Genomic DNA, 22,266 nt, shown 5'->3' with positions numbered 1-22,266 from the left:
CCAGTGAAAGCTGTCGTTCCCTGCTGTTGAACAGAAGAGTGTGTTGTGTCACCCTGACCCATGTGACATGGCTGCTTTCTTGTGTCCCATTTCATCTGGAGGGACAAAAGCATGACGAACTTGGGTTCTGAGGTGCTTAACTTGTTTGGGTGTTTAGGCATTTTGGTTGGCCATTGTCAAATGTGTTGTTCTTCGCTACTTTTTCCTTTTTTTTCCCTTTCTTTTTTTGTGTATGCGTTTGTCTTGCTGTCAGTCACCTCTCTCAGGGTATATGACCAGGGTAGATAGGTGGAATAGAAAACTGTCGGAAGTGAATGTGTTCTGTGCATTTTAAGATCTGGAAAAGTATCTATTAAAATGAAACGTGTAATATTTGGCCAGTTGATGTTGACATATTGATTGCAACCCAAAAAATGAATGCTACAAAGCTCAAGGAAGAATACAAACTACTGAGTGGAAAAACCGAACCATTTTCTTTAAATTTTTGGTCCCTCTGGAAAAAAATTGTTTCAGCTCCCTGTGGGTGAGCCTCAATTAATGTTAAAAAAAATAGAAAATTATGAGTATTTTTAAACATGCATATAAGATAGTTCATGTATTTTTGCTTATTATTCATTCATTAAAAAATAGTATTGATTTGATTTTTTACCACTAGGAGGCACTAAATACACAATATCCATAAAAAAAATCAAGTGCTTTAGTTGACTGAAACCGCATGATTGTCATTCGGAGAAAGAAAGAAGAGGATAAGATAATTTAATCCAGCGTGTGAGTTGCGTTTGGTGGTCTGTTAGAGTCCGTCATTTTAGATTTAATTACCCGCATATTCAGTGGTAATATGCATGACTTCTAGTGCCTCGTCGTTGTGCCATGCCACTTTGGCTACTTGGAAGTGATTTTGCAGCCACATTTGAAATCCATATTTAATCTTACTTTACAGTGATTTGAATTATTCACGTACTGATGACCATTGTTGGGTACGTTACTTTAAAAAAGTAATTAGTTGAAGTTACTCAGTACTTTTTTTTTTAAAGTAACTGAATTACACTATAATAAAAGTAACCCGGGAAAGTAAATATTTCGATTAATTCGAAAATAAGTTAAACACACACAAAAATGTACGGAAACACACACAAAAATGTACGGAAACACAAAATGTATGTAAATACACACAAAAGTGTAAGTATACACGCACGAAAGCGTACACAGTGCACCGCTTTTGACCAGCAGTTACGGTAATGGCATTGTAACTGCGGCTAACAATTAGTTGGGTTACCCCGTTACTGAAAAAAAAAATGCTATTATTTATAACGGAATTATTCCCAATAGTGCTGATGACTTACTTTGGGATAAAGCACAGGGAAGAAGCGGTCCACATTGACATCTTCACAGACGAGCTAATGGTAAAAAAGCACGTTGTGTAAAACATTCTGGTATGACCAGCATCTGTAAATCAGTCTCACCTTGGCCATCTGGACCACATTTGGAAACTCTGTCAAGCAGGAGATAGGGATGACATCGTGGTAAGTTTTCTGCTTGGTCCTGGGCAAGTCATAAAATACATCTCATATACCAATTGAAAAGTAACGTGAGGTTTCTCGGAATCAATCAGATGGGCTGGATCCGGTACAGGCCATTATCCAACTTCCTCTCACTTGATCCACACCCACTCCCTGGCCTAAATAGTCCATCTGTTGCCCTACTGTGGAAAGGACACCCGTGTTGACGCCGTCTCGTGTTTTATGACTTATGTGATAACACTGCCTGGGTGCACTTTTGAAGCTCAGTCGAACATTTTAGATCTGTATTTTTCAACCTTTCTTGAGCCAAAGCACCCTTTTTATTAATGAGGTACCTAATCAGTCTTAAATGTTTAAACTTCAATTCTCATCATCAGCTCGAGTTTTGTTTTTTTAAGGCTTTAATTCTTATGTTTTCTCAATTGACCATATAAGGTTTTTTATCACTTGTGGTAAACATGGCATGGGGGTAATACAGGTTATTCATTTGAATTCTACATTTGTAACCTTTTACCATGTACTTTTCATCTTAATTTTCTGGGGGAAAAAAAGAAGCAAATAATGAGCAATAATTATCAGCCGGTGAAAAATAAATAAGTTTTAACTTTTTTGTTTCCTTTTTATAAATCTAAGAAAATAATCGTAACGAGTAAAATTATGTGCAATGTTTTACTATATTTCAAATGTGTAAAACTCGCTGTCCTGATTTATCTTATATACATGTGACTAAATGTAATTGGGGGCAGGACAGATCTGAGGTCATGAGATTGAACCTCCTTTTTGGAGTTTGCTTGTTCTCCCCCGTGCTTGCGTGGGTTTCCTCCAGGCACTTCGGTTTCCTCCCACATTCCATGTCAGGTTAATTGGCCGGTCCAAATTGTCCCAAGGAGTGAATGAGCGAGTCAGTTGTCTGTCTCTGTATGCCCTGCGACTGTCTGGCAACCAGTTCAGGGTGTACCCTGTCCACTGCCTGAAGATAGGTGGGATGGGCTCCAGCATCCCCGCGACCCCAATGAGGATAAGCAGTGCAGATAATGGATGGGTGGATAAATGTAATTAGTATAAAAAATAAATAAACCAACTCTGAATTGATCAAATATTTAAGTCAAAAACATAGTTGCATTGAAAAATGTCACTACACATTTATATGTTATAAAATAAATACAGCGGTACCTCTACATTCGAGCGGCTCAAACTATGAGAAATTCAAAATATGAGATGTCTTTCGAGCAAATACTTGCAAGAGAAAATACAAGTAACAAGTATTTCCAGAGGAAAAGGAACACGACTTAAATTGTATAATTTTTCTATTCATCTTATTAATGTATCGTGATATTAATTTATTATTTGAATGTGTTTTAACGATCAGAGATATGTTTTACAACTATTTAAGGTTAACTTCGATGCTTTTAAGAAGCGGTACAAATGTATTTGTTTTTAGTTATTTTGAATCGGCAACATTTGCTCAAGACACAAGCACAATCAAGGAATGAATTAATGTCATATCTACTGTAGCGGTATCATGTATAACAAAATCTTGAACATTTTTACATTCTTTAGCTTATGACTGACCTATATTTCATGTTGAAAATATCTGTTAATGATACATCCATTGCAAGCTAGTCTTTACATTGTACTTTAATTATTTTATTCTTATTTTCCATCGTTTTTTTTAATGCAACATCTATTGCAGCCTTGTCAGCTTGGAAGGTGGATTACCTCATGTGCGGTCCCCTTCTCAAGGTTTCTTCATTTTCCTCATATTGAGCTTTTTGAGTTTTTCCTTGCCCTCATGTAGGTTTTATATCAAGGGATGGAGTAATAATAGTCTGTAGTTTGCAACAGTCTGTGCAGCCCTTTGAGACTCCTTGTGATTAAGGGCTATATAAATAAACATGACTTGACCTGACTTGACTTGACCTTAGATCACTAATTCTCGATTGCACTGGGACACAACCTATGAAAAATGCCCTCACAACTGAAATTGACACAGGTGAGGAATATTATCATAAAGCCAATACAGAAATTATTTAAAAAAAAAACATGATTTTATTTTTCACACTTATATTTGTAAAAGAGGTCAATCAAACATGACTGGGGATATAGCATTTTACTGTACTTGTACTACAATCAGAGTAATTGATTTAAATTTAATTTAGCCCCCATACAGATCACTGTGTCCTATGGTGACCGTCAGTTAAAGAAACAAGAAAATATTTTGAAAAATAGTATAAGCCCATTTTTACACAAAATACACCATTCCATATCACTAGGACTCTTGGCACCGAGTATCAGGAATGACCCTGATGCCATCTACTGATATGGATGATCGGTACAGTTCCTGTACTTAGCTGGTCACTGGAAGAAAGATACTGAACAACGGCATGCTTTTTGCTAAGATAACATTGGGCAATTTCTATTGGCACACTAGACAAGGTAGCACGGCACACTAGTGTGCCCCGACACACTGGTTCAAAAACACTGTTTAAGATGATTGGCTTTATTTGATGCTAAGATTGCCTAAACTTACCTAAGCATGAGTCGTAGATGCTCCTGATCACCGATTACTTCGTACTTTAGGGAGAACACCAGATGTCCAAGGGCGCAGTCCACTGAATAGTAATTAAAGTGTTCCTGAGGGCAGAGTGTAAAGGTGCAGCCATTTTGAGACTTGAATACACACATCGTGTGAAAGTTGTGTCAAAAGTATCGATAGTAGTCGATTATTACACATAAAATATTGTACTGTGAAAGGCCTTACACCAGATCATGGATGCTATTTGTGTTAGCCTGCCTATGGTGTTTCCAATTATTTTTTTAGCATTATGCTACCATATTTTCAAAAGTATACAGGGTTGGGGGATTACTTTAAAAAATGTAATCCGATACAGTTACAAGTTACATGTTGAAAAATGTAATCGGTAACATAATCAGAATACTATCATTTTGAAATACGCTAACAAAAGAAAAAAACTATATAAATAAAATCAATTAATTGTGCTTAACATAAATGAAATATGTAACATTGAAAAAGAATTAGAGGAAAACAAGTTTAGGTAATTGCTTGTAGTACCACAAAAAAGTGCTCAAATTTTAAGCACGTAGTATAGTTTATTAAGCAAAAATACAACTTTCTCTTTCACATTGCAGACAATATATGCTCTGTTTGAGTTTACATTAGAAGGATATTAAGAACCCAGTATTGTTTTAAATACTTTAATTGTTCACTTTTTATATTTTTAACAAAATAGTTTACTTGTTTGAAGTCGGGATGCCAAACCTCTTGAAAGTACAGTACTCAGATTTACTATGCTAAATTAATTATTCTGACAACGTAATACAGCAAAATACAAAAAGAATATAATCAAATTTACTAAATGTCCCTGAATGAATCATTACCGAGGAACTTTGCTGCCTAGTGCCCACTACGCACACACATTAGCAGCCTCAGAAAACTGCAGGGTCACGCCAATTTAACAAAATGAAAGCTACATTAAAGGAGAAAATACAAAAAGTTCTTTCACCTGCAACACACCGTCAATCTTGCAGTGGTCTGTACAATCAGCGCAACAGATATGGCTCGTGAACGTCGTGTGTAAACCTAATCTCTCCCCGTCTATCCCGTGTCACTGATTTAAATAATGACACAATTCGTCTATCGACACATTACGCATACAAAATATAGTTTTAAATGAAATTGTAATCCTGCAAAGTAATCCTTATTACTACTAAATGTACTTATAATTTGTATATTTATTGTAATTAGAAACAAATGCAATTACTTTTTTTGGAACTCTCATTACATAATGCCGTTACATGCATGCCATTACTCCCCAACCCTACTATCTGAATACCTTTGTTAGAAAATGTTTGCGGTAGACAGTAGCTGTCGTGTTCCGTTCAAGCTTGGTGCGAGTGTCTGGAGACAATGTTTGCAGCGGCTCAGACGAGTCCGGATGGTGACTCAGCTCGTGATTTGTTCCCTCGATCCAGAAACCGCCAAACTGTGGCAGAAGAATGAGAGGAAAGGGGCTTTTCCTTCCCAAAACCTGTCAGGACAGACGTTAAAAAGCCTGTTAATGGACAAAAAATAAATATCTGACACATAACACAAAAGATTAAAAGGTTTACAAAATAATGCTACAAATGCATGAAAGAAAGTGTGCTTTGCAGTTATTATACTTGGACAACGTAACCTTCACTTTTCAATCAAATAGGGTTCTGTACAAAGCATCGTCAGCTTCAGGCTGAAAAATATGCTGCTTTTTTTATAACATTATTCTTAAAGAGACAGTGTTTTATTTGACCGCTAGGTGTCACAGTATGGTGTAGTGCAGGGGTCTCACGGCCCGGGCGCCAATTGCAGGCCATGGTATGACAGTTTGAGGCCCCGCCTTAATAAGTTTAAATGAAATGAAATGATCTGCATTTATATAGCGCTTTTCAAGTCAATGACTTCCCAAAGCGCTTTACAATGTGCTCCACATTTCCCAATAGCAGCCTTGCAGCCATGTAAGGCGCTAACCTGCTTATTGGGGGTATTAGAGGTTCAGTGTCTTACCCAAAGACCCTTCGACATGTAACACAGACGAGCCGGGATTCGAACTGGGATCCCTTGATCCCAAGACGAGCGCTCTACCTCCTGAGCTACTGATTTTGTACAACTTACAACCCTATTTTGAGGAACCCTTCCTCTGTTCCTAAAGCTTAACTCTTGGGATTCCAGACATGATGACCATTTATATACTCATCCAAGAAATATCAGTCTGAAACAAGATCCCCTTAAACTATAAAAAGGCCTAAAAGCATTCCTGCATTGTTTGACAATCTTTGTTGTAATCCATCTGTTCCATCCATCACTCCTCTTTAAAAATAAACAGATTTGTCAGACTACACACAACACTTTTGTTTGTCTCCAACTTTTTGATTGACACCACTTTGGCCAATTGCAAGCTTCCTTTCATGTTCCTTAGGGGCCAGTCACTCAGCCGTTTGCGGCTGAATCACGGCTAAAATTTTGCGTTTTTTTTTTGCCCGTGGTTGCCCGCGATGGAAAATGTGCAAAATTGGCCAACCCGCTGTTCATCGGTGGTATGCCCGCAAAAAAGACGCCGGCGACTGTTCCGCTTCCTCATCGCGTCATTTCCGCGTCATTTTCTCGTGTGGACCACGGTTATAAAAGCTCCCGAGCCGGTGTTGTGCCCAAATTCGACTCCTACGCAACCCCCCCCTCGCGTGAACGCGCATTCTGCTGCGATCGCTTTTGTTGGAAGCGTGCATTGACGTTGGTGACTTTTTCATCCGCGTTAACAAACGCATTTTGTAGAATACGATCGCACTTTATTGTTTAAATAAACGCGTTATATAGACTAGGATCTCCCAATTGTTATAATTGGCTCGCTTTATTGTTTTAATAAGCGTTTTATATAGAATACGATCGCTTTTGTTGGAAGCGCAGCAGAATGCCCGTTCACGCGAGGGGGGGAGGATTTTATATACGGTGTGCATTACCGTTCGATTACGTTCACAACAAAAACAAAGACGGAATGGTTTAAGTTGTATTACATTCCCAACAAATGCAAGACGAATTGGTTTTGGTTATATGTTCGCCATTACATTCCCTAAAAGTGATATAAAAGTGAGATAAAACGAGGTAAAAGTGGTTGTAGTAGCGAGGGGATGCAAATCTCGGCAGGGATGTATTTCTCGGCATAACACCGGGCTGTAGAAATCATAACCGCTCAAGACACAGTCACGTGAAGATCATGATTTCAAGCTATGGCACCGAAGAAGCCAATATGTTATTATTCTAATAGTTTTTCATTTTGATTTTATTATCTTGTTATGAAATGAAAAGAAATGTCAAGAAATAAAAATGGATTAAGACGAGGTCACTATGCTGACGGGGATCCATGTTCACCCCCTTGACGTCTCGAGCACAACTGACGTGTGCTCGGCAAATCGCGCTGTATATACGCGGAGAAAGGCGTTTGACCGTCACACGCGTAACACGCTCATTTCACGTAATAACACCGCGATACAGGCGCAGAACATGCTATTACCATGCTCCACCCACGATTACCTGCTGAAATTTCCCGTCCTACCCATGTGTAACCACGCCCTGGCCGCGGCCAGAGCACGTCGTTCCGCGTCATTTCCGCGTCATTACCTCGTGTGCCGCCCGCGGTTAACAGGTGCTCAAAGTTTTGAGCAGCTCAAAACTTTTTCGCGCGGCCAACCGCGTGTGAATTTCCGACCGCGAGTAAAGCACTGCTGTATCTCGTCTATATGGCGGTCTCAAAGCGTCCAACAGCGCCCAACAGCGTCTGCTTCACGGCCAGAAATTTCTGGTCGTAGATTAGCCTCGATACACCCGTGAAAGGCTGTGTACCTGCGCTCTAAAGAATTGAGCAGCGCAAAACATTTACGCGCTGCCACCCGCGCGCGAATTTCCAACCGCGTGTTAAGCACTGCTGCATCTCGTCTGTATGGCGATCTCAAAGCGTCCAATAGCGTCCGCCTCACAGGCAGAAATTTCTGGCCGTGATTCAGCCGCAAACGGCTGTGTGACCGGCCCCTTAGCCTTTGACAACCCGTGAGGGCCTGTATTGGGGAAAAAAAAAAAACCTTCATGACCAATTCGGCTTCTAAAATATTTAGCCAAGAGTGACTGATTCAAATGTGGTACGCAAAGTCAATCGTGATTCATTTTTAGGCAAACATTATTATGCGCAAGTGTGCACATTGATTGACTTATGAAAAGAGGAATTAAACATCTACAACAATTTCACTATGTCTAAAAATTGGCCCAGGCAAAATACCGTACACAAATGCAAAGTTTTTAGGGCAGTGAAAGAACACTTGGAGACAATTTTTCAGATTGTGATCAAATCTGATAAGATTCCAGGTAAGGCTTCAAGCTGTTGTCCCTCCTGTTTTCCAGCTAAGATGCCCAAGATACACTCTTTTGCAGGCATTTGATTGCAGAAAAAAAATCAGGCGAGAATAAGAACCTCTTTCTGTGTGTTTCAACTCTGATTACTGTACACATTTTTAGTAGCACTTGAGAGTGATTATTTTAGTTTTTGACAAAACTTCGAGACCAATTTACTTTGGGTATGTTTTGGAGTAAGATATTTGGCAAATTTCACAGCGGTTAATCACATATAAATATTGGAACAACACTTGACGATGCAATAAATGTGTTATTTGCTGGATTTTAGAAAAAAAATGAAAAATGATGTCTTACGGTGCCACTGAGGGATTTAAAAGCTGTGTTGTGAGGGTATTTGTCATTTGTTTTAATTTAACTGAACAGACAAGACAAAGTATATATGCTTTATATTAAAAAAAAGGGATTCTATTCCTTGTTTTTAACGTGTTCATGTTTTTTCCTATTGCACGTTTCAATTACACTTACAACATGGGCAAGTCCCGAAGGACTACCTCGTAAGTATTTTGGCCCTAATTTCTGACCATTCTTTTTATCTTTTTTCATTTAAATCTTTATTGGGTGTTTATTCTGGTTTACTGTGTCTAATGTTGTTGGAAACAGTTTTCATTACCTTGTTATCCATTGATGACAAGAAAGACAATTCTAATTCTAAAAGCAAAAACAATTGTTTCCAGCAATCCCACAAATGACTTTGCATTGTCTTAAACAATTTGTCTGCAGTACCTCATGGACACTTGGATAGGGAATATAATCCTCCTCCGTCTGGAAGAAGAAGACAGAAAATACATGTTTTCTCCCTTATTCTGGGAAGTGGTCATAAAAAGCTTGTGAAAAACTGCAGGTTTATTACAGTAACACTGGGGTTTCAATAGACCAGAAACTGATCAATACAGGCAACATCCTGATTTACGAGACTACAAACGTCTTACACAACTCAAAGGATGAGCTTTTTCTAAGGTGTGACGGATATGCCGCCGTTTCCAGGACAGTCCGTACCTTGAGCGGGGGTGGAAAGGTGCATCTCTGCTCATCCATCCTGTTCCCCTAACAGATGGATTAAAAAAACAGGTAGGTAATACATTCATCAATCTCAACTCAAACATTAAAGTCACCCAAGGAATTTGTCTTTGAAAATGCATAGCAGGAAGCAAAGGGAAAACAAGATAGGAAGGGACCGAAGGAGGCATACAGACAGGAGGAGAGTGGTCAGGAATGGTAAAGAGTCTGCATTTAGCACGTAGCACAAGTGAAGCGAGAGGTAAAGAAGTGCCACCTCTGCATCGGAGCATTCGTTAGACGCGGAAAAAGAAAAGGCGGAAATGCTGCGTACAAGTGAAAATAATCAAACAAAACATTGACTGAAACATTTAAGGTAGTTTAATGCATCTTTGCTTTCTTCAAATAAACAGCAAAGTAATTATAACATTCATCTATATTAGTAGGTGGCAGCAGATTACAATACTTACTATCAGGGTTGGGTAGGGTTACTTTAACTTGATTACTTTCAATAACTTTTGGATTACTCCAATACCAAATATGCTAATAAAAGACAAAAGAAACTAAATATGAATAAAATTATGACTCACAACACGTGGTAAGCTTTCTCTCCTGGCTTTGATCTCTTTGATTTCCGGCAAAACTAACATCAAATGCGACAGAAACAAAATAAAAATAAATCCAAACAGCTTGCCAACATCATTTTTGCCGTTCCATATATTCCGTTACTCCCCAAGCCTACACAAAATTTAGTAATTTTATTGATATATAGTTTATTTTGTCTTTTATTAGCATATTTGGTATTGGAGTAATCCAAAAGTAATTGAAAGTAATCAAGTTAAAGTAACCCTACCGAACCCTGCTTACTATATACTAATTATCTGCTCATGAGTAAGTATAGGGAATGCATATTTAATCATTTGCTTTGTTTGATACGCTGTATAATATTGCATGGCAAACAAAATAATACCTCAAATAGTTTTTCACATCATTTAACTGAATTTAACAATCATTGTTTTGTTTTACATGAAAAAAGAACAAAGTTAGAATGTAGTAAAAAAGACAACTTTTGCTTATTTTTAACTTTTTTTTTTTCAGAAAAAAAAGAAACAAAAGATAAACATGGTCAAGCTTAAAATACAAGTTAAAATCACCGGAAAAGTACTAACCAAAATGAATAACATAACCTGTTCTGGTACGTCTCCTTTCACCAGGATGTGCCAACCAGGTTTGGAACTATGCACAGGTGTTTCCAATCACCACACTCCTGTCACTAATTATCCTGGCCTTTTAAAACGACATTTTGGTCAGCAATTAGAGGTCATTTCCATTGCCGCTCCTACCTCTGATTTGGTTTGTTTTCTGCTCCTCTTTCTGGTTTGAACTTTTTTGTAGTGATTTAGCACCCCCCCCCCCTTTTTTTTTTTTTTTTTTTTTTTAAAATAAAACTTTGGTCATTGTATTTCCACTGCCAAGTCAGGTTTGTTTTCTTTTGCTTCTGGTTTCTTGTTTTGCTATTTTCTTAGTAGTTGTGTTTCTTTCTTCTGTGCATTTTCCATTTCCAGTTTTGGTCTTTGTTTCTGGTTTGGACTTTGGCAGGTTTGATTTTGTTTGGACACGTCATTTGTTATTTGCCCTCTTGTTTGTTCATTTCTTTGTTAGAAAAAAAACTCTACTGTACTGTTAAGTTAGGCTAATTGATTAACAAGTTTTAGGGAAATGAAACCGCTGTAATTTTTAAACATTTGATGGATGGCATGGCATAACTTTTCTTAAGTGTTCCTTGGCTTAAGACGTGTTGAGAATCACAGCTGTAATCTAAATCGGGGCAAATTAATATATGATTTAATGTGGTATTAATCATTTTACACTGCTCTGAAGGTTGGGTAAGCAAATTAAAGTAGGAGAGAACTGCATTGGGGGAAAAAAATGCTAAAACAGTCCATTAAAGTAAAAACAATTGTTCTTTCAAAATGTCATTACACTTATTAATATAGAAGTCCAATTATGAATGCATTCAGTCGTGCTGGAAATGAAGATAGCCTCACAAAGACTTTATTTCCAATCTATTAACAAAGTGATACCTTTTAGAAAGGGATCAAGGACGGATGCACAGGACTAAAGTTTTGTTCCTTTTTCAAAAGGTTTATTTGCCATCAGCCCTATTGTCTACTGAACCAGGTGCGGCATAAAAGCCTTCAGAGACCAGGGTGGGTTCAAATGCTCAATGTGCAACAAACAATGTTAAGAAAGCAACGTCATCCTGCTCAGCATTAAGCGAAATTCAAGCCGCATGAGCGAAAAGGAGCGCAAAGCGTTGTTAGTTGTCGAATCTGTCAACAAAGTGCAGTGGCATGCGTGCTGCCTTACCTGCATCTTTTCAATCATTGCAAAAAACTCTGTTGTCTGGAGAGATGAGAGAAAATGTTTTGAGATTTCTTATTGCTGCTCTTAATGACGCGCTACCAACCAGTGAAATTTGTTCTGAAAAACACAATTGACCCTTACTGCACATACGTTATTTTTTTCTTTTAGTATGAAAAAGTTGCACAATGCTAACTCAATCATATTTGAAGAACTGCAACTAATTGGATCAAATCAAATTGATTTTATCTAATTAGTCTCAGAGGTGCCACAAAGACATCACTCAAACGGGGGTTTCAAGGACCTTTGTCTCGCATGTCATATATTGCTCTTTTTATGAGTGCATGTGACCCAGAGATAAAATACCTGTATAAATGCCTAATGTATTATTACATGCAGAGCTAATTGTCACATGTACAAAGTAGAGACACTACTGACTGCCAAAGGGTATGGTCCAGTGTATACATAGAACATTATTTCAACTACAGTTTAGAGTAAAGGTGTCACACCAATAGACAGTTTTGGCCTTAAATCGTTAAATAATCCTTTGTATGGAAGCTCATTAAGCAATCTACATTGTTGAGTCACTTTATTTAAAAAAAAGCCACAGAACAAACTTAATACCTAAAAGCTCGAGCAAAAAACCTTTGATTGGGTGAGCAGTAGGAATTGGCTGAGCTTTAGACAGGGCACACCCACTCCTTTTTCTCCTCGCCCAGCACCGCAGGTAAATACATTGGTTTGTTTGTTTACAGTATTTTGTGGCCTTCTTACAAAAGAACTTTGCTCCAACCTTCTTTTGAAACCATTTTTCAGGACAAAGATAAGAGTCAAAATTAATCTCAACATTCTTAAGTAACTGCGGAAGGGGGGAACAGTTACGATGGTCAAACAAACCATTGACTGAAACAACATTAAAGGAAGTGTAATGCAGTGTTTTTTAAGCAGTGTGCCGTGGCACACTAGAATATCATAAATATAGCAATATATTTATATTGATATGGGACACATGCTGTGACATTATTTTTTTCATGGATATGATCTAATCAAAAATCACACAGCGAAATAAAATGTGCCAAATAATTAGCTTTTGTCCGTAGAGTGGGTTTGGCGATTTTCTTAAATTTTGTGTGAGAATATATGCTGTGACTCAAAGAGGTTCCCAACTCATGCACTAGTATTCTCTCAATTTAATCAAAACATGAAAGAAAATTTTAAATGTTGTTTTCCAAAATCAATCAGTCTCAGTCGCTGCGGCATTTTGTACCAGCTGCAGGCTCTTGATTTTAGACTTCGGGAGTCCAGAGAGTAGTGCATTACAGTAATCGAGTCGGGAAGTAACAAACGCATGATCTTTAATCTTCGCATCTGACTGAGACAGCATAGGACGAATTTGAGCAATGTTGCGAAGATGGAAGAAAGCGGTTCTAGAAATATTCGTCACATGTGTTTGAAGGAACAGATCAGGGTCAAACATGACACCTACATTTTTGACTGAGTCACTCTGGGTGATATTACATTTGTCAATGTTCAGAGCAGTTTTTGAGAACAAGTCACTGCATTTAGATGGACCAATAACTAACATTTCGGTCTTTTCAGAGTTAAGGCGCCAGTAGTTGAGTGACATCCATTCTTTTATCTCAGTGAGGCAGGCCTCCAAATTCCCACAGTTGAATGTGGCAGATTCCTCCATCGGAAGATATAGTTGAGTGTCATCTGAGTAGCAATGGAAACAGATATCATACTTGCGAATAATATCACCGAATGGAAGTATGTAAATGCTGAAAAGAAGGGGGCCAAGTACTGAACCCTGCGGAACACCACAGGTAACACTAAAGGGCTCAGATGTCATTTCACCATATTCAACACAGTGCGTCCTATCTGAGAGGTAGGATCCGAACCATAAGAGGATGGTTCCTGAGAGACCAATCAATTTTTCCAACCGTTCTTGTAAGATATCGTCCACAGTGTCACAGGCAGCACTAAGGTCCAGCAGCAGCAAGAGTGATGAAGCGCCGGAGTCCATTGCCAGTAGAAGATCATTGTTACCTTATTCGGGGCTGTCTCATTAGAGTGGTTAGCCCTGAATCATGATTGCATTGATTCAAAAAGATTGTTCTCGGATATAAAATCATTCAGCTGGTGTGCCACAACATTTTCAAGTACTTTAGAAGGAAACGGTAGGTTTGACACAGGTCTATAACTACATAAGCTTTCTGGATCAAGGTTGGGTCGTTTCAGGCTAGGTTTAATAACAGCGGACTTAAAAGCCGCTGGAACTACCCCTGAGGAGAGTGATATGTTTGTAATATTTAGAACTGAAGGTCCAAGGACCCTAAAACATAGATAACAAAGATAACAAAGCATCAACGATATGGGTGAATTTCCAGGAAAAGCTCAGGTTTTTGTGGGGGTGTCCATGATTCGCCAGGCGCTATTGACCCTTTGCACGTGACTTCATGTTACCTTTCTTGGCAGAAGTAGAGCCATGACAGAGGCAAGAAGCATTTGAACCGGCATTTGAGTTGAAAAAAATACCAATAACCACCACAGAAGAATAGAACTACCACTTTTACGACGGTGATTTAGTGCTGTGCCAGCAGGCAAGTTTCTTAGCCCGATTCGGAATTTGATCATATCCGTTTTGATGAACACAGAAGACTGCGGTGGTCAACTGCAAATCACACGGAGGGACTCGCAGCCCACAAATTATTCCAGAATTTTTAGCAATGATTTTTTACCAGGTATTTTTGATGCATTTCCGATCAATTTTATGTTAAGCAGGCACAAGTGTTATGGCTAACTTTCACTCCCCAGGAGAAGTAACCCACACAGGACAAATGTCACGATCTTATTCTGTATAATGAAAATATCCTGAAAATATTCTACGAGACAGTAGTGGCAAGCGCCCTCTTCTATGCGGCAGCGTGTTGGGGAGGCAGCGTCAAGAAGAAGGATGCCTCTCGTCTCAATAAACTGGCTAGGAAAGCGAGCTCTGTTGTAGGCAAAGAGCTGGACAGCCTAACAACAGTAGCTGAGAGACAAGCACCGAAAAAGCTGAGGTCAATCATGGACAATAATTCGCATCCACTACACAGCATTATCTCCAGACAGAAGAGCAGTTTCAGCGACAGACTGCTGTCACTGTCTTGTACTACGGACAGACTAAAGAGATCTTTTCTTCCTCATGCCATGAGGCTCTTTAACTCCACCTACATTGGATATTACCGAATCTTACTGCAATATGTATTCTGTGTAGCACTATTTAGTTACTCTATATAACACGCTACAGTGGGCATTTGCACGTCACACTGGGTATTTGTATATTGTATTCTTTTGGCTTTATTATTGTACTGTTCTCAGCTCAGGGATGCTGCTGGAAATGTGAATTTCCCTTCGGGGATGAATAAAGTATCTATCTATCTATCTATCTATCTATCTAATGTGTTTATTAAACCATATTGAGCGGGGTGATTAAAACAACACAAAAAAAATCAAGTGTACGTTTGCATGAAGGGGGGTGAGATTTTGCAGGGAATCGGAAAAGAGCCACAACACCTCACGCCAATCACACCAATTTCCAGCAACCAACACTTCATTGCTTTATTAGTATATTGATTTGGAGAATTGTATTAGAAGGCTAATGGCTGATTAAAAAACCTTGTGCAATGATGTTAGCACATCTAAAAACAGTAAAGCTGGTTAGAGAAGCTCTAAAACTGACCTTCCTCTTAGCTAGTAATGCATGTGGAGCATCACATTTGTGGGTGCGATTAAACTTTCAGAATGGCCAGAAAAAGATGCAAAACTTGAAAGTCTATTCTTGTTCTCAGAAATTCAAGCTATTTCCTGAAAGAAAATGTCTATAAAATGGAGATATCCCAAAGAACAGCACAAACAGGCTCTACTCAGAGTAGTAGTGTCGGCATCTACAGTGAAGAGGCGACTCCCAAGATGCTGGCCTTCAAGGCAGAGTGGCAAAGAAAAAGCCATATCTTTGACTGCCCAACAAAAGGAACTGATTCAGATTAGTGGTGGAGCTTAATGCTTATCAACAATGCTGTGTCTGAATGTATTTGACTTTTTCACTGCAACCAACATTACAAAGCACACAACAATACCCACATTCTTCAACCATAGGTGAAAGATGCCGTACTTAGCTGTGTAACAACATTTTCACAGACAAAATCTCCAAATTGAGTTTTTTAGTTGAAAAAGTCAGGCTGACACGCTTGCAGGCCGGATGAACAGCAGCAGTGCGATCCATGTGGTGTAAAGGCAGGTCAATTCAGTCATTAAAACTGTTTGTGTACAGAGCAATTGTTTGCTCGCTTTCAGTTTGCGTACTCCCAAAGTCCTCCACCAGTTCAAATAATCGTCAGCTCAAACCCTCAAAGTCAACAAAAACTGACTTCCACAATGTTAACTAGAAATTAAATTTACAGCAAATATAACTCATTTGTGTGTAGGGCAAAAAGATCACTATCCACGCAGCAGATTTTGAACCTAACACATCACATCAGCTTCCTGTCAAATGATTTTCTATTGCAAAATCCCTCCTGTGGATCTCTGTAATTGAGTTTGGCCATTCAAACACTTACATGTTTGGGTTTGTTCCAGTGAGCCCGAGTCACCGAAGAGGACATGATCCTCGGATCGTTTGCCATCGTTCCTCAAGCAATAGAAGATGCGTACAAGATGTCACAGATTTTTCCACGAGACCAAGACGCTTCCTGGCTCACTGTATGCGTGACCACGTGCATCCCAACACTCAGAACCGCCCTCGGCATGACGGCGTCTCATTGTCCCAACGGCTTCGAGACACACCCCTCTCAACTGGCGTCGCACACTCGCACCCTCTTCCCTAAAGATTGAGATATTGTCATCGTACAACTTTGGAAATAAACACCTGCTCCGCTCAAAAATCAACAGCATTTGTTTGCATATCACTGCGTTTATCTAAAGTAAATACCACAGGTCAGAGCTAATGCGTCAGTTTCAACTATTTACTGAACAGATAAGGCATTAATTGCACCGTTCAGTTTTTTGCAATCTAGAAATTGGAGTGCTGCAAAAAGTGATGTTTTAGTACTTAAGAGCAGGTCACCTGAACCATTTTTCTTATTTAGCGGTTGAACCTTCGGCCATGGTCACCGTGCAAACTGATTACGCTTCACTACCACTATGGCGATTGTATCATCTGAAATTCTTTTTCAGAAAAGAATCATGTGCGTCTGCATGGTCCTGTTTGTCTGGTTGCGGATTTGCCGTACAAGCACCCTTTGTTAAATCTCAAGACATTTCTGATCAATTTCTCTGGGTTTCCATTGTTTTTATCTATCACATTTGTTTTGCTAGGCAGCAACCAAATGACAGCTCGCTACTGCTGTCTACAGGGAAAAAGTGGAACAGCTACAACATTTTTGTTTCAGTTCTTATGCTTGACCAAAAAGTGTTTAACTCATTCAATGCCAGATGTTTTTTTGCAAATTGGAATAGCTGGTGCCAGCAGATTTTTGCTATTTTGAAGGCCTACAGAAAGTACAGTTCTGTAAGCTATATAGGCATAGGACAAATAAAAAGAAGAAGTTTACCATTGTTTAGTAAACAACAGTTGAAAATTGGTAAGTTCCTTTAAATGACTCGTTTCCAAGAAAACAGGATGTTTTTTAAGCAGAACTTTCACTTTGGTGCTTTTTTTGTTGTTGTTGCATTTGTCATACCTCCAATTTCTAAACAATGCTATCCATCAACACATGGGAACTATGCTTGCAAAATAACACTGAACGAATGCATGAACTATGCATGATCGATGTGTGACCTTTGCAAAAACTTTTTCAGTGCCTGGTGTTTGATCACACGTTCTCTCTCACCATGCATATCGTATTCACTCGAGCGACTGCGTTCCTGCGGACATGCACAAAAGGTCATCCATCATTCTCTGACCAGATAATGAAGATGGCACTTCACTCTCTTTTTTTTAAAAAAAAAAAGAATAAGCCCTGATGAAGAGTTAACTGCTTATTACTGTTTGTCCATATATTGTGATTCTCATCACACTGCTTCACTATGCCTACGTACCATATTGTGCCACCTACACACACTCATTCGCCGGATACAGGAAGCAACACCAGGAACGTTTATGAAGTACATTGATTTTATTTATCGTTTGGAAGGTTCTTTGTACTGTAATACAAATTTTCCTACCTCATTTTTGTTTTCCTACAATGTCCACATAATCTCAACAAAATATTGAAGTAAAGTAGATTATGTCCTGAAGTAATGTCCATTGCTTTTCTGAATCAGGACTGCCATACAGCAGCAAGATTATTTCTAAAATTCTAATTTGATAGTACAGAGGTTATTTGTAAAAAGAAAAAAAAAGAAAAATAATAATCCAAACTACTTAATAAATCCTGGTTTGAATACATTTTCCGGACATTTTCAACATCTTACCTAGTGCTTACTATTCTGTGTACAATAATGCTACTTGTGATTCACTCTGGTCAATCCTGGAAGGGGGATTACCAAAAGTGAGGTCCTTCCTCAAGGTTTCTCTTTTTTCCTCACACTGAGGTTTTTGAGTTGTTCCTTGCCCGCATGCTGGTTTAAGATCAGGTAATTGTGCAATTGTGTAATTGTAATCCTGTGCAGTCCTTTGAGACATTTTTGTGATTAAGGGCTATATAAATAAATGGGACTTGACTTGTTTGTGTGTAAGTGTGTGTGTGCGTGCGTGTGTGTGTTTGTGTGTAGCTAGGTTTCATGTCAAGGAATCATCAACGGATACCAACAAGATCGATAAACATCTGAGTTGGTGTTGTCTTCTTTTGTGAGGTCTCTAAATGCCTTCTGGCAGCCAAATGGGGTACTCCAGCTACTGACCACCAACCACTCCAAGCAGCCAAATCCAAACCTTTAGTGACCCAGCAAATAAATAAATAAATACATAAAGGTTTACACTATCATTTTTGGAACACATCCCTCGCGAAAAAATAGGAATTGCATTCAAGTGGCTTTTTGGTGTCGGAGTGTGAAGCGCAGCCTACTGTCGAACGTCATATAAATTGTGAGAAGCTCTTTTAGTTGGCGCTCATGTCGCACGCGACTTCAACAAGCTCCTTTTCCATCGTTGTTTCCAAGAGCAACTGCAGATACAATTCTTTTTTGTCATCACACTAATTGCAGCTTTTGGATCCATTTACATCTGCATGGCTTCGATGGTAATTAGAGCACGTCCTTTTTAACAAGTTTATCACCAGGAAATGTGTACAACGAGGACCTCGAGGCAATAATATCCGTTAACCAAGCCGCAACCATAAGACACATTGGGGTTAATTGCAGATTGACCCGCTTTGCTGAAGGCCGTGATTAAAGCGGTTACAATCGTAACTGTTTGCATGCTATCCTTGTGGATCTTCATCGCTTTAGTATCGGGTAATTGTACAATTATGTATGAGGCAGTTCAAATGGTTACTGTAACAATCTCTTAACAGCAGGGGTTAAGTTCACCTATAGCTACTTTTGGTGAAACTTTATTAGGACAGGGGGCAGTGGCATTCTCAGAGGCAGAGTGTTTTGTTTAGGTGAGTATAAACATTGACTGTGAAGTATAGACACAATGTAGCAGACCTCAAGACTCCATGAAAAAAAACATTTGACACAGATGCGAAGACAGGCAAAGAGAGACGGGGTAATCCGTCAAACAGAAGCCTCCTCTCGTAGCACTTCACTGTGACCTTGGAAGGAGGCGAACAAAAACCGGTGTGCGTGCTGTGTTAAAAATGTCGGCAGCAGACAGCATGAAGCCAAATAATTTGATCTGTTACTTAAAGACATTGTTACCATCAATATCAATCGATCTTTGTTTTGTCCATAACAATATTATGAGATCACTTTAAACAAAAGATCAATCTTGAAAGGAGGGCGCGAAAGGGTTTCTTGTTCTGAGGGGGTCATGACAGATAAGAATTGAGAAGCACTCTGCTACAGTAAGAAGCAGTAGTGCCTTTATTGAGTTTGGACAATGTTGTTCCGAAAATAAAATTCTCTTTAGAGTGTATAATTTGACCGTTAGATGTTGCTTTGTAGTGAAGAGCTATGGCTGAAAAGCACAAGGAGGAATGCAAAATACCCAGCCTTTCATGAGGTTTTCTGTACCCACAGCAGCAAGATGGCGGACAATTATGTCAGCTCCCTCTTGGTGAGGCGCACGTTATGATAAATAAATACAATTTCTCAACCTACTTAAAATTTTTAAAAATGCACCTTTTTCAGATTCAGATTCAGATATACTTTATTGTCATTTTAATACAAGTGTATACAGAACGAAATGTCGATACATCTGACCCGCACAGTTTCCTTGAATGTACTGATATAAATAAAATGTTGTATTGATTTGGAGTATTGAAGTACTAATAATATACTAAATAATTATGGCTATGTATAGTATTTTACAGTAGTGCAAAGAGTGCCAGAGAAGCAGCTAACCAGATGTGCAAAATGGGCAGTCAGGTAAACAAGTCACTATACAGTAGTTTATGATTGCGCATGTATTTCTACAAAGTATTTAAATCGATAGATTATTTTTAATGAATGAAGTTTATTTTACCACTCAAAGACACTAAATAATACACTCTCCCTTTTCTAATACCTGGAATTTTTCATATTTAAAATAATACTTATTTTACCATTTATTTTCAACTATTTGAATATACTCACGTGGTTAGTGGTGGTTTTTTTTCCAAGATGCGGTGCATGTTGTTACTGACATAGTAACCCATTTATAATGTGTCTATTTTCTTTATGAAAATGGGGCAGATGCCAGGAGCTCCAGAAGTGTCTATATGTCTAGATCAGGGGTCGGGAACCTATGGCTCGCGAGCCATATATGGCTCTTTCTATGAGTATCTGTGGCTCAGAGACCAATTTGATTGCATGCAAAATTTCTCCATCTTGTTCAAAACCGGAGTTGTCTATCCTATCCAAGTACACGTAAAGCCAAACCAAAGCTATACACGAGGGTAACACTTCGCAGTATATATAGGGCACGTTTTTCACTACAATTTACAGTCAAGGTGTCACACAAAAAAAGGGGGAAAAAAACTCGTTTTGGCTGTACAACGCTAAAGAATCCTTTATTCAAAAGTTCACTATATAATCTGTGTTCAGTGTTCAGATACTTTATGATGAATCCACAGAACTGTAAATACGCCAAAACACCGGAAGAGAACTTAGTCATTTGATTGGGTGAGTGGGAGGGATGGGTGGAGCTATGCAAAAAGTACAAGCATTCCCTCCCATCTCTCGCCAAAGGTAAGCACATAAGTCTCCCAATTCTCAGAATGTTGTGACGTTTTAACAAAATAAATGCTTGCATCTGGTTTTGAAACCAATATGTATGAAAAAAGGGTCAAAAGGAGTTTAACCGATCTTGAGTAATTGCAAGAAAGAGACAAGTTTAAAGTGGTATGTTTGTTGAATTTGGGACAGGGGCTCTGGCATTATTCTCTTTTCATAATTTTTATCAAATCATCAAAAATAAATGTGCTGAAGACTAAGCTTTTGTCTGGGGCGCCGGTTTAGCAATTTAGTAAATTTGTCTCATAATATATGGTGTGGCTCTTTCCCAAAATAAAATTAATATTTTTTGCTAATATGGCTCTTTGAGTCAAAAAGGTTCCCTACCCTTGGTCTAGATGTTTGTAGGATTTAAAAAATATTTATATTTTGTTTGGTCAAAAATACTAAATTTATAAATTTATAATAAAAATTAAAATTATAAACATTTTATGGCGAAAAAATAAATACAGTATATCTTGTTCATGTATAGGAAAAGAGCATTAATATCTTATTTCCTGGGTTCATACACCTTTTGTTATGGCCAAATTCATGCACTTTTTAAGGACTTTCAAATCCAACTTTTCAATTTCTCCATTGTCATTTAAAAAGAAAATCGATGAGAATCATGTATTTTGTAGATCCACAATATACCCGCAATTTGCTTATGCGATTTTTAATGTTGCGTGTGCATTTAACGAGACATATAAGATTTTAAAATCTTGAGTAAATTGCAAATACAATGTATTTTTGGATCTGAACAATATATGTGTAAATATTTTCGGGACACATCTCGCCCCATAAAGGTGCTGGGTAAAATGAAAGTAATATGTTGCTTACTTTTTCAGTTGCAGGAAGTTCTACCCATTACAATTTAATACTGGGAAACGCTGCCCTAATTTTTTTGCATAGCCCATAATAAATGTCCATAAGTGAGAATTAATCCTTGTAGACCTGGCCTCTTGGGTGCGATCTGTAGGGGGGATGGTGCCTTATAGGAAAATGCCGTACAAACTAATATTAGGTGCCGTTAGACACAAAGCAAGAAGCAATGCGATGGCAAAGTGATGCCACCAAAGAGCAGTGTCAGCA

The 22,266-nt window shown here is 38.5% G+C and overlaps 1 protein-coding gene across 9 annotated transcripts in view; it reads right to left on the bottom strand.

Annotated features, from left to right (window-relative positions):
- Window positions 1-22,266, bottom strand: part of LOC148370318 (rap1 GTPase-activating protein 1-like) — a 117,535-nt gene that overhangs the window by 37,204 nt on the left and 58,065 nt on the right. For 4 of the 9 annotated variants that reach the window (XM_088332808.1, XM_088332810.1, XM_088332816.1 and 1 more), the window contains 7 exons: window positions 11,842-11,877; window positions 9,472-9,519; window positions 9,199-9,237; window positions 5,375-5,569; window positions 4,051-4,154; window positions 1,464-1,542; window positions 1,344-1,397 (listed from right to left, as the gene is read on the bottom strand). In XM_088332808.1, coding sequence (XP_088188934.1) covers window positions 1,344-1,397; window positions 1,464-1,542; window positions 4,051-4,154; window positions 5,375-5,569; window positions 9,199-9,237; window positions 9,472-9,519; window positions 11,842-11,877 — 555 coding nt within the window. Of the gene's footprint in view, window positions 1-1,343; window positions 1,398-1,463; window positions 1,543-4,050; window positions 4,155-5,374; window positions 5,570-9,198; window positions 9,238-9,471; window positions 9,520-10,640; window positions 10,791-11,841; window positions 11,878-22,266 lie in introns of those variants that run through there. The other 5 variants (XM_088332809.1, XM_088332811.1, XM_088332817.1 and 2 more) reach the window with 2 other exon arrangements.

Source organism: Urocampus carinirostris, chromosome 3 (genome assembly GCF_059441175.1).
Source record: "Urocampus carinirostris isolate Australia breed hairy pipefish chromosome 3, RoL_Ucar_1.0, whole genome shotgun sequence".
Classification (NCBI taxonomy): domain Eukaryota; kingdom Metazoa; phylum Chordata; class Actinopteri; order Syngnathiformes; family Syngnathidae; genus Urocampus; species Urocampus carinirostris.
Note: the sequence above shows the minus strand (reverse complement) of the source record. Positions and strands in the feature narration are given on the sequence as shown.